Source organism: Mytilus trossulus, chromosome 4, assembly GCF_036588685.1.
Source record: "Mytilus trossulus isolate FHL-02 chromosome 4, PNRI_Mtr1.1.1.hap1, whole genome shotgun sequence".
NCBI classification, from domain to species: Eukaryota; Metazoa; Mollusca; class Bivalvia; order Mytilida; family Mytilidae; genus Mytilus; species Mytilus trossulus.
The window spans coordinates 14,234,055-14,247,808 of NC_086376.1; the positions used below are offsets into that span (position 1 = coordinate 14,234,055).

The 13,754-nt window shown below is 32.2% G+C and overlaps 1 protein-coding gene across 8 annotated transcripts in view; it reads right to left on the reverse strand.

The window, feature by feature from the left end:
• Window positions 1-1,528: 1,528 nt before the first annotated feature.
• LOC134714739 (solute carrier family 23 member 2-like) overlaps window positions 1,529-13,754 on the reverse strand; it is a 71,180-nt gene continuing 58,954 nt past the window's right edge. For all 8 annotated transcript variants that reach the window (XM_063576249.1, XM_063576252.1, XM_063576251.1 and 5 more), the window contains 6 exons: window positions 11,805-11,986; window positions 9,634-9,754; window positions 7,773-8,165; window positions 6,364-6,640; window positions 5,293-5,388; window positions 1,529-3,948 (listed from right to left, as the gene is read on the reverse strand). In XM_063576249.1, the coding sequence (XP_063432319.1) occupies window positions 3,710-3,948; window positions 5,293-5,388; window positions 6,364-6,640; window positions 7,773-8,165; window positions 9,634-9,754; window positions 11,805-11,986 (1,308 nt within the window). In that variant the 3' untranslated portion in view covers window positions 1,529-3,709. The remainder of the gene's footprint in view (window positions 3,949-5,292; window positions 5,389-6,363; window positions 6,641-7,772; window positions 8,166-9,633; window positions 9,755-11,804; window positions 11,987-13,754) is intronic.

Sequence of the window (13,754 nt, forward strand, 5' to 3'; positions counted from 1 at the left end):
ATTGTATCATTTCGAACAGTTTTCTGTGGTACAGAAAGTCAGAAAACCTTGATTGTATCATATCGGAAAGTTTTCTATGGTAGAGAAAGTCGGAGAACCTTAGTTGTATCACATCAGGCCGTTTTCTATGGTAGAGAAAGTCGGAAAACCTTGATTGTATCATATCGGACAGTTTGCTATGGTAGAGAAAGTCGGAGAACCTTGGTTGTATCATATCGGACAGTTTTCTATGGTAGAGAAAGTCGTAGCACCTTAATTGAAATTGAAATACAGTTACTTTTGTAAAATTACTATCAATGAAAAGATATAAAAATACTTTTTGGGTTCAAATCATCGTTTACTTTTTATTTAGAGATAAAAGGAGATGATTTAAATTTGTACTAAAACATACAAAACTATATTGCTATACAAATACATGATTGGTTAGAACAGAAGCCAAAATCAATAGCAATATGTGTCTACTTACTATATTAAACATTCTAAAACAGTTTTACATACTAGTAGTACGTAGCATAGTTAAACATATATAAATTTTTATTTCAAAATCAGAGAAATTTGAAAATTCTATATAGTAATAAATATTTCCAAAACCAACCATATACAAATAATCTAATTGTCTGAATTTTTTAAACATTATTGCAGAATAATACAATCAATAAGTTAATAAAGTTAACTGTACAAGAAGTGTTATGTACATTAAAGTATTCCTCCCTCCTCAGATTACAACAGATCTGAGACTACTATAACACATGTGTTATAGTAGTCTCAGAACAGATCTATAATTATACAAATGTCATACACACATTGGAATTGTTTGCATTGGTGAAGGTAACAACAATAAAATTAGGCAGTATTGACAAGTAACAAATCTGTGAGCATTACCTACTATTAACTCTAAAGTAGGAAAATATATTGAAATATAATTAATCAATATGTTTACAAAACCCCACATATTGAATGGTGTGTGTTCATTTATATTCCCCTCCCCCATAAATATAACCTACTATTTACTCTAAAGAAGAAAAATATATTGAACCATAATTAATCATTATGTTTACAAATAAAAATAAATACATGAACAGGATAACATTGAAAATACACCACATATTAAATGGTGTGTTAATTTATATCCCCCATAAATATAAATTATGGTGTAGGGTATAGCTATGATAATACCTTGTGATATTATGGATTATTTAATTAATAGTTTTCATTTATTATTTTATAAATGACGAACTTTAAATGCAAATTTAATTTATATCTTAAAAACAATTTATTTTAAATATGATCTATTTATCTACAAAAATGGAGCAATGAATCGGATTTAAGCCTCGTGTCAAAAAGACTAACACTGCACCGTTTTAAGAAGGAAGATCATTCAGGTGATTTAAATTACTTTAATCAACATTGAAAAGGGTCTAGTTCGTAGGAAATGTTTTCTTATGTTGTAGATTGAGTAAAAGGTTGTTATGTAGAAAAGAACATGTTCAGGTCAATGAAACAGCAGCCAGATAAAATTTTAAAAAAATGTGAATAATTCAACAGGAACAATCCAATATCTACCATTAAACATATGTAGTTGTTTGTTTTATAATATCAAGAGGCAAATAGTGTATGCACGCACATTCAGGACTAGATCAAATTAAAAATGAATCTGTTTAATTGTTGAAAGATGAGTGGACAGGGATGAATGAACCATAACCATCAGCTGAAATGACCCATTATTTTAGCATGTGTTTTGCTGTTGGATAAAAGAAGTTCAGTATATGTCTATACTCCAAAACAATCATTGGGCACATGCATTTTTGTTACTGCATAAATATTGTATAAAATGAATGTAGATTTGTAAACGATCAATGTTTTATAATAATAATGTTTGTCTATGTTTATAAATATCTCACATATCATAACTATACATATTTAACTTATCAATGTTTTTGAATTGTAGAATAACAAACTGTTTTGGATGATATTTGCTTCTAATTATGCCCAAATATTGAAGCATTATCGTCAATATAATACTTTCATGGTCCCACATATTTTGAATAATGTTATATCCTGTACGAAATGCGACACCTGTTAATCACACGGAAACCCTGGGTAAACCAGACTCCGTTGTTAGAGCATCCACCAGGTGAAACATAAGAGTAAATGAGACAGACACTAAGCTTAATACTTTTAAAAATGATTTCATCAAAGATACCAGGGTATATATTGCATACACCTGTCGTGGGTTTGATCTACAAAAGACCCAATAATGACGCGCGAATCAACGAGTAAAAGGACAAATAAAATATTAAGTTGGATAGGATTAAGGACCTAAAAGTCGTAAAAATTTTGCAAAAAATATACACAAGACAATCTATTCCTTGTGTAGAAAATCCTTAGTATTTTGAAAAATAGTTGAGTGTATCTGTCAACAGAAACTCATAAGACACATGAGTACGGTACATATCAATATACACATGAGTACAGCTGTTTAAAAGAAATCCAAGCATACAATCCTTACCTAATACTACACTTAATTGTTACTGTGCCTGAAGTTTGTTTATACAAATTTAGGAATCCTGGTTACAATTTTGAATTGCTGACATAATACATGAAATAAATACCATTCAAAAGACTACAATAGATATAACTTAGCCAGACAAAGTGGTTTATATCAGTTTAAAGTTTAAATGAAAATTGATAATAACTCGTCGAGTGTCATTTGTTATTTAAATGTCCTTTCAACTGAAAAATCACCGATTTAACACTGCACTGCTATTTATCTTGAATACATGGTTGGACTAAAATAGTTATTACAGTAAGAAAACATGACAAACATTTCTAAAATTAAACTGTTGAAAACAAAAGTACATAATAACTGTTATTTCTAACAACAGTTTTTCCACGTTATTTTACCTTTAATCTAAGGTTTTAAAGTTATAGATCATTATTATAAACTTTTGTTAGGGAAATTTCAAATGATTCCAATGAACAAAAATTATATGCAGCACATAAATAAGAGACAAATTTTGAAAAAAAAACATCTCATGATCTATGAAACACTATTTTCAACGCCTTGTTGGTATGAATTAATGTTTCCTGCTCCTGTACGACTGTACCTGGACATGTAAATACTACTAACGCCGGGGTTATCTGGTGTTTGACGCATCAAAACTTCATACGAGATAGTTGTAAAAGATACCAATATAACTCAAATAAAAGTGCTTTTCTAGATTTAATGTTTTTTATTTAATTTTGCTTGAGGAAAACATATAAGAAATTACAGCGCCTAATACAATGTTAAAAAGGTGATATTAATTAAAAGCACTTAAAGTTTAGCCATACCAGCTTCTATTTGGAGTATATTTTAGTAGGATTCTTGTTGGGGTTCCAAGGGTAGAGGTGCGTAGAGAATGTTCGTAAAATATCCATTGTTTTGCAGAAATCGACCAAACAATTTCTCCTCCCTCAATAACACTTATTATGACCATTATTATAAATAACAGCTTTTCTGAAAAAAACTTGAACTGCTTATGACTACTTTAACTAAATTTCGTCAAACATATTGTAATCTAAAATGCATTGATATACGTTAAAAAAGACACAAACAAATATTAAATAGTACTAACATACTCCATGAAAAGCACTCATACATCCACACATCCTCAACATTCACAACACTATCATTATATCTAGAGTCTCAACAATGATAAATAGTACATCACACTCGGGTGTTTTCCTCGTAATTAACGCTTGAAACAGTTTCCAGAACTGGCTTCGTCTTAGGATCTGGTAAAAATGGAATGTATTTTAAAATTTTGCTGTTTCTCCATTTCTGTGGGAAAAGTGGTTCATATACCTCTATCCCTTCCTTAAAATCGTCTGTCACAAGATTTTCTGACTCTGGTGTTTTTGATGGAATGTTCTGCCATGAGGTGATGCCTCGTTCATCTAAAGTGCCTACAAAACAAGGAAAAAATTTAGGTGGGGTATTTATCCTTCACAGAACTTTATTTTATGCTCGGAGTAAGACAGGTTTTCATATAATAGTTGGTTGGGGTATTAATAAACCAATACAGAATTATAATGCCCCAAGTTGGACAGTTCATTGTTATTCAATTGATTAAGGGTATGTATTAACCTTTTAAACAACAATCTAATGCTCGTAGTTGGATCCGTTATAATTGTGGTATTTATAAACCTTTTAAACAGCACTTCATGCTCTACATTGGACAGGTCTCCAGTTTGTTGAGGTTATTCATATACCTCCTAAACATCAACTAAGTGCTCTAAGTTGGACAGGCCTTTATTTCGAAAATTAGTTTTGGGTATTTATTTAAACTAACACTACAGGGAGATAACTCTGTAAAATCAGCTAAACGTTTTAATAATGTTGTGTTTTAAAGGGAATATTAAGCTTCTCAATGATCAAAATTAGCGTTTGTCAAACTGCTATATAATCAGTGTATTTTTTCTGATAAAACGGTTGGTTCAAATTTTTTGAAATTTTTATATTTTTGTCAAAGGGACAAAGTAAATACTTTGCAAAAAATTTATGAAAATTAAACGAGCCAAATTAATTTTAGTCAAAGTGTTGGGTACCACCTTAAACAACGAATTTATGCTCTAAGTTAGTACCGTCATTGTTTATCAATTAGTTGGGGGTATTTATAAACCTCCTTTACATCAACCATAAGCTCTAAATCAAAACAGTCTTCTTCAGTTGGTTTTGGGTATTCATATACCTCCCGAACACTAACAACGCAATGCCCTAAGTTGGGCCCATCATTGTTTATCAGTTTGTTGGGGGTATTTATAGACCTCCTAAACATCAACGTAAAGCTCGAAGTTGGACAGACTTTTGTTCATCAATTGGTTAAGGAGTATTTTATTAACCTATTTCACGACGAACTGATGCTCGTAGTTGGATACGTCATTGTTCATCAATTGGTTAGAGGGTATGTATAAACGTATTACACAACAAGTCAATGCTCTAAGTGGGACCCTCCAAAGTTCTTTAGGTGTTTGAGGTTATTTATAATCCTTCTACACATGAACCTTAAGCTTTAAATCAGACAGGCCATTGTCCTTTGAATATGAATCGTTATCTCATTAGCAATCATAACACATGCTTATATCTTTACAGTTTACTTTCGGGTTTGTGTAAATGATGTATTTTCAATCAATAAAATAATACTAACAAGTATATGAAATTAATTACTCATTCATAATTTGTGTAAAGTTATTTATGAAATACTTGATAGTTTTTTTATGTTATGATGGTTTCCTATTAAAAATACCTACCTGGAATGGTGTTGTCAAGGAAACAGGCTAGTAAAGCACCAGAGAGATTTGCATTGCCCAAAAGAGTCTTTAAAATATTATCTACGCGGAAATTTCCTAAAACATAAATATACAAGTTTAAAAAATTATGAAATACAGCACCTATAAAAACAATATTTTTTTGTGATAATGCATGGCAACACATTTACTTCCACTTTGTACTTTGAACTCGAACAAATTACTAACTCAATCTATATCTTGTATTGTTGTAAACTATGTAACAAATATCAAGGCACTATCTTCAAGGACCATAACTTTGCACAAAATCTTCACTATAGAACAACATTCGTACTTGTTCTGTAGCTTGTCATAATGCAACTGCATACCAATTATCAAATCAATATCTTTAAGTAATACCAAAAAATCATCAACTCGGTCTGTAACTTGTCACAACAAAAAATATATACCAACAAGAATGTATCCATAGTATACGGATGCCCCAATCGTACTATCATTTTCTATGTTCCGTTTATCATGAAATTAGAAAGATCATATAGGGAACATTTGTACTAAGTTTCAAATTAATTGGACTTCAACTGTGAATATATGATATAACACATTGTAGGTGCCAGGTGAAAGAAGATATATCATTAGACACATGATAAGTGTCATCCGTCTTAAGATTCATCCTGAGACACATGCATATTGCGACTGTTTGAACATGTATCAAACAAAACATAATATATGTGTTTTGCTGTATCTTGGGACACAAGCTTAATATTGATGGCATATGTGTGTTAAGATGCATCATGACTGACTTGCCAGTTGATTTCCTGTGTTTTTTATATATTAAGTTAAGTTTCAATAATATGTACTAGGGTTTTAGTAATTATCTGCGTTTTGTTGACAATTTTTATGTATAAAAAACTTTGTCCAATACTATGGAAAGAAGAGTAGTAGTAAAACAATAATCACACATTTTAAAAATCATCAACAGTTTTGTATGTTTGTTTCATCTGACTTACTACTATGTGTTTACTTTTTATTGCAAGATTTACTTCGACTTATTAAAAGAATATATAATTTTCTTACCTGTTAAAACGAGATCTTTTCCTTGAAGTTCCGCCCAATAAGGAACCATGAGACCAATGAGGATGGATGTACCAATAATTGCTATGTTCCTTGTGGATGATAGACACACATACCGCAGGTTAGACAGGACAACTCCAATGAACATACCAAACATGGTAATTAGAGCACCACCAAGTACTGGATGAGGTATAGTTATAAAAACGGCAGAAAACTTTCCTATCAGTCCAAAGGCTATATAGATTATAGCTAACACTAAAAATACTAGTCGACTGCCAACCTATAATATAAATTATTATATAAATCTCAGCTAACACAAAAAAAAATAGTCGACTACTAGTCTATAAAATAAATTGTTTTATATAAGTCAAAGCTAACAATAATAAACTGCTCCGTCGATTGGAGCTGGATACGACCTCAGAGGTTCAAACAAGAACAGTTGGGGCAAAATTGGTCACAATATTCGAGCTTGAAACCAGTCTAGTCTTGACTTTGGATTGTAAATAAAACATTTTACACATCTTAGATTTCTGACATAGAATAAATGTAGTCAAAGTACTTCAAATTGGTAATGTGAGTTGAATTTATATGCAATTGACGATTTCGTGCTTTTGTGCAATAAACTGTGCACTGTGCTAGCACATTGCGCATTACTTAGTAAATATGTGTTCATACTATATACAAAGAATAAGCAATTGTGACCTCCCATTTGTTTTTGAATATAGACAATTTCTAAAAGCTTGCAGAAAAAAATGGACCTATCTTTTTCTCCTTTTCTGTTGTGTGGTTTCAGAGGAGTTGCAATGACAGGAACAGGACTGTTGGACTAACAGACAGACGGACGTGTCAAAAACAGTATAGCCTTCGCAACTCCATTGCGTGGGGTATAATAAGTACAAACTGTCGACTTGTGGTATTGAACCTTGTGGTACAATATCAGAGCAATCAAAATACTAATACACAAGTTAATGTCCTCAAACTAGATACATGTTTGTTTTGTGCCCCTTTTTTTTGCCTTAATTCCTTAACGCTTGGGACCATCATCCCGACATCAATCCCAACATTACTTTGATGGTTTTGGACCTGTTTCCAAGAGATCCATAGACTTAAACTTTAGTTATTGTCCAGAAACCAAATGTCTTCGGACGACGATTCAGACGACTACATCGACAAGATAGCATTATACGATCCTCAAATTTGTTTTACGTCGTATACAAATACAAATCGTTGTCAAAATAAAAGAATATTTTTTTATGTAAGTTGTTGTCGTATTGTTGAAACACAGCAGCTATTATCTTTTTTTGTATTGATCCCAGTCAGTGTAATTGTTCACACATTAGTCCTTTGTCTTTATGGATGTATTTTGTAGAATAAAGCATGTTTATAATAAACATACTATTTTAAAGTGTTACCTTTGTTATACCGATAGCACCAATATTTCCACCATATGTCGATGTTGCATGCCCTGCCCCCATTATACCAGAAAGAGTTGTACACAACCCTTCAATTGCAATACCTCTATTGACCGCATGTGATGGTGGTGGAGGCACGTGACAGGTTTTAGCACAGGCATAGTAATCCCCTATAGAGTCTAACACAGAGATAATTGTAGCAATAAAAAATCCAACAAAAATGCTGACATCAAAACTAGGTGGACCAAACTGAGTTGGATGCGGTACATAGAACCAGCTGGCATTGTTTACAATATCTATTCCAACATCAGTTCTGGCTTTTTCGTGGGATAAAACTCCAGCAGCTGTACATATACCACTTACTCCCCAACCCACCATAATAGCTATTAATATCTAAAAATAAATAGAATCATATTAGCCTATCATTGGATAAATACCACTTAATCCCCAACCCACCATAATAGCTATTAATATATATAAAAAAATATATAATCACATTACAATATATCATTGTATATATACTATTTACTTCACATCTGTAAATATACCACTTTTATACTCCTCAGTCAAACATCCATTTTCTAACAAAATGGCTACAACGCAACGTTATGGCACATTTCACAGATAAAATGATGAGTTAAATGAGTGTCACATGATATTAATGTAGTACTTTAGTAAAACAAAATCACTCCTTAAAAAAAATGGTCAAACAAAATTGTATGGTCAACTACATAATCAAGGCAAACAATCCTACAAAGTATGAAAATTGTTTGTCAAATATGTCATATAAGTTTGCTTTACAAAGTGTCATTGTGATAAAAACCGCAAAAGTTCACATTAATACTAGTTTATATTGGCCAAATGCATGTTAAGATAGAAAATTATCAATTTCCTAAGTTGTCAAAGAATAAAGGAAACAGTATAACCTATCTGTTTTATTATGGACATTCCGTTTTGAATTTTCCTCGGAGTTCAGAATTTCTTTGGTTTTACTTTTTTGTACTTTTATTTAACAAATGAAGAATATGTCAACGGGATACAGATGCTACAATTTACAAAGGGACATAATTCAAAAAAGAAAAGAGCGACGCCACACAAATTCAAACTTTATTTGAATTGGTAGTAATAAACATTAAGTATAATTTAACTAGGCAATTTTACTAAGAGGGTGGAAACTTATGTTTTGACTTGCGAACGTACAAACAGCCGTATGTACGTACAGAAAGGGGTTACAATTAATGCCCTCAATGGACAAAAAGAATGCCAGATAACGAACAGAATTTTAAAATAGTTTCTGAATCTACTTTAGCCGTTAGAAACGCAAGTAAAACGTAGTTATTTCCCCTGTAACATCATTGTCAATACTGACAGATCTGGGTGGCTATCTCATTGATGTATAAGAGCAGTCATTACCTTCTTATATTCATATGAATAAATACCAGAGTTAATAAAATTGAGAAAGGAAATGGTGAATATGTCAAAGCGACAACCACCCGACCATAGAGCAGATAACAGCCGAAGGCAACCAATGGGTCTTCAATGTAGCGAGAATTCCCGCACCCGTAGGTGTCCTTCAGCTGGCCCCTAAAAATATGCATAATAGTACAGTGATAATGGACGTCATACTAAACTCCGAATTATACACAAGAAACTAAAATTTAAAATCATACAAGACTAACAAAGGCTAGATGCTCCTGACTTGGGACAGGCGCAAAATTGCGGCGGGGTTAAACATGTTTATGAGATCTCAACCTTCCCCCTATACCTCTAGCCAATGTAGAAAAGTAAAAGAATAACAATACGCACATTAAAATTCAGTTCAAGAGAAGTCCGAGTCCGATGTCATGTTCGTTTTACTTACAGAAAATACTTGATGTAATGGATATCTTATAGTATGACATCCACGTTTTCTTGTCCACACTGGAATTGGCAGAAGATATTTTCCCAGGTACAAAGATAAAATAATAGAAATTGCTGCAGTCCTGAAAAATCAACAACTTAAATTATAACTGATAAAATTATAACGTGATTTCATCAACTACATAGATACAGATGTTTAGGAAAAAATAAAGACTGGAATGGGTATAACAAATACAATTTATTAACCTGCAAGAGAGGATGAATAGTAAGTATCTTTCCAATAAAAAAAAATGCTGGAGTGGGAATAAGAAAAAGAGAAAATAAATTGCATTCAAAACAAATAAGCTTACAATAACTAGCAAAAAATTAAAATTCATGTGAGAAAAACCCTCCTGCAATTTGAATAGTATATTTGAATATTGCCCACAATGGACAAGACGATCTCCAAATAAGTCTACTTAATCTATACTACTTAATCTATATTGACAATCGACGTATTATATGAGTTATTATTACCAGTCCTTAAAATGTCTCCGTAAGCCTATGGTTAAGACTTATATATTCACGAGAAAGAACCAAACATAACAACCAAGAACATCTGAGGTAAATTAAGATAAGAGATATGAATACACTATATATAAAATGTGACATTGTACTAGGTGGATAAGCGACAGTTTTATAGCTTTTATTTCTTTAATTATACATTGCGAAAATAATTTAAAATAACAATTAATAGGCAAGCAATAAAAAATAAAGCCATTGATTTTTTAAACAAACTTATTTGTTTAAAAAATCAATGGCTTGACAAGGCGCGTTTTTGGCGTATTGAATTTTAAACCTGATGCTTTTTGTTATCTATTAATCATGTTTTTCTTTGTCTAATATGTTCTCCTATTTATTTGTATTGTATTCCTGTAATATTATGTTGTCATCTCAATGTTATATTTAACTTTGCCATTAAAGTGCGAGGTGTGGCATGCCACAAAACCAGGTTCAACCCACCACTTTTATTCCCCTTTAAAAGTGTCCTGTACCAAGTCAGGAATATGGCCATTGTTATATTATTGTTCGTTTATGTGTGTGTTGCATTTTAACGTTGAGTCGTTTGTGTTTTCTCTTATTTTTGAGATATTGAGATAAGACGTGGCACGGTACTTGTCTATCCCAAATTCATGTATTTGGTTTTCATGTTATATTTGTTATTCTCGTGGTGTTTTGTCTGATGCTGGGTCCGTTTCTGTGTGTGTTACGTTTCGGTGTTATGTCGTTGTTATCCTCTTATATTTAATGCGTTTCCCTCGGTTTTAGTTTGATACCCCGATTTTGTTTTTTGTCCATGGATTTATGAGTTTTGAACAGCGGTATACTACTGTTGCCTTTATTTATTCTTTAATATCTTTTGTAGTAATTTCTTTCTCACTTATTGGTCAGGAATTATGGTCATTGGTGGGTTGGAAAATAACACTTTAGATATTTTCCATTCAACTACCTATGTGAAACGCCACATTATAAAGGTACATGTCCTAAGTCCTTTCTTGTAAAAGGAGTAGGTTCATTAAGACTCCTTTTTGGCCCCAAAATATAGCAGTTTTACCTAATTGTGAAAATGTAATCTTTTAGCTATTTACTGGAAAGTAGAATGCTTCTGATACACAATTATGTGCTGTTTTTTACAATACAATGCACATATATCAGTAACTAGCATCCTTTAGTCATGCTAAATTACTGAAGTCTTCACAATTTTTGCATTTTAGTTCAATTTTAGACGGTTTCCGTCTTGAATGAAAATCGTCGCATTCGTGTTCATCCATAATATTGAAATGTAAGTTGTATTTGATGATAATACATAACATATTTAAAGGTTGAGGATGAACACGGATGCGGTCAATGTAAGTTTTGACAAAACACATCTGAAAAGTGACATTTTTTGGCATATTTGATAGATGTTTCATATTAAAGCTTGAATCGGAGCGTTTTTAATGACTAAATCGGTAAATATCTTTCACACTAACTAATTGAATCAACTATAATAGACACTTAAGTATTCAAAAAGTGTCCAAAATCTTTCGTTAGATGAACCTGAAATTTGAGGCCAAAATTTGAGGCTCTTACCGAACCTACTCCTTTTCATGTGGGACTATCAATAATATCGCAGACAAAGTGGTAACTTACATAAGACCTATACCCCAATGATATGATATGAATTTGACAGCCGTCCTTGTCATGTACAGTCCTATCAATAATATAGTGGGCACAATGGTAACGGGTCCTATGAATCTCAATAATACTCCAACCAATCCTGTTGCTCCGATCAGGAAATGTAAGAAACCTGCTAACATTAAGCTGCCTTCTAACTGAAAATATAATCCAAATATTCACTAATTATTAATCTAAAGGACAGTGCACGTGTGTAGTACGTTCATGATAGTGTTTTTTCTTCAGTAAAACAATATTCATGGTAAAGATACCAACCGTATTATTTGGAACAGCTACGGCTCTGGTTGGTCTTTAGAATGATGAACCTAAAAATTGGGATCGTTTAAATACAATTTTAACATTCTAACATAAAAAAGTATCCCGCTAAAGCAATGTTATGATGAAGAACACATGCGTCGTTCATAGATTAGTGAAAAACAATAGATGATTCATATAGACATGTGTATCCTTCCAACACCACAAATGTGCAGGAAAATAATATTAAAATTTTTAAGTATGCTCAGGCATCTTATTGAAAAAAGTTAATGGGAAGGCAGCATTATTTACAGAATTATTTTTTTTACATTACAAAGACAAAGGTGACTCATTAGACATCGAACTGAATGGTTTGGCATTCTTTAAAAGGGTTAATGCAAAAGTCGTTTTTGTAATTGACGGTCAGCTTGGAGGATCTTCAATCACATAGAAAATAATAACAGGGACTAGAGGAACCTTGTTAAAATACTTCTCACTTTGAGAGAAATTGCAAGAACAAATCATTTCAGGAGAACAATGTAGACACTATATCAGTAATCGCTGTAGATACATTAATGAGAACTGCTATTAAACGAAGTCGTAGTACATTAAGGACTGATAAGAAAGTTTGCTGGTATTTCATCGAGAAGTTTTAGTGTTCTGTGAAAATTAACGGGACTATCGCTAGCAACCATTTTTGTGAATGCATCTGAGGGAGTATTTGTAGTTATGAATATCGGTTACAGTTTTAAAGTAGCGACTGATAATGTTGAAATGTGTCACATTGAGGAGAACAAGACTGAGGCATAGTTATCTCATTACAAGGATCAGATGTTAATTGATGAAAAAAAAACTATTATAAACACATAAGATGAGATTGATCAATTTTGGCAGGTGTTTAAACAATACCAAGAGGTATTTGCAAATTCTGATGAAAAGACTTGACAAACAATGTTGGTATCAATGTTTGTATGCATTCTATAACATTGCATGATAAAACACCTATTTAAGAACGGGATCAATGCATGGTCAACAGGCACATATTGGAAAGTGAAATAGAAAATTTAAAGAAAAAATATCGGCACTCATTGTCATAGTATGAAAAAAGTCATACCATGGCGGTTATGTGTTGATTACTGAGAAATGAATGAACAGACTATTTAAGATGCGTATCCAATTCCCCCGCTGATTAAAAAAAACGTGGACATGGATATGGCTTTTTATTGTTATATACTAAGCCTAAAGACACAGAAAGCTAAATCAGCAAACAGCAATGCCACTCGGATTATGTCATGAGACATCAACGTTTCAGAAAAAAGTTGAGGCAGCGGACGTCACTTGCATTTAGCAGTGTTATAGCTGGACACTACTTTTGTATGTCATCGTAATCAGTTACATTTTAAATACTGTCATGAGCTTTACGAGGGAATTGATGCAATTTCATTACAGTTCTCATGAGAACCGTTCATGTTTCTACTTTTTGGAACCACAATGGCACCAACCATGCAGAACCATCAGGGGTAGTCAATGTAATTACAAACACCCTTGTCGTCGAGCTAAATGTATGTTAAGATTAAAATGTATCAATATTTAAGGAGATGCATTTAATTTCAAACTTAATTACATAATCAAATAACAAGCATTGAACATAAGGAATAGCCACTAGCCAAA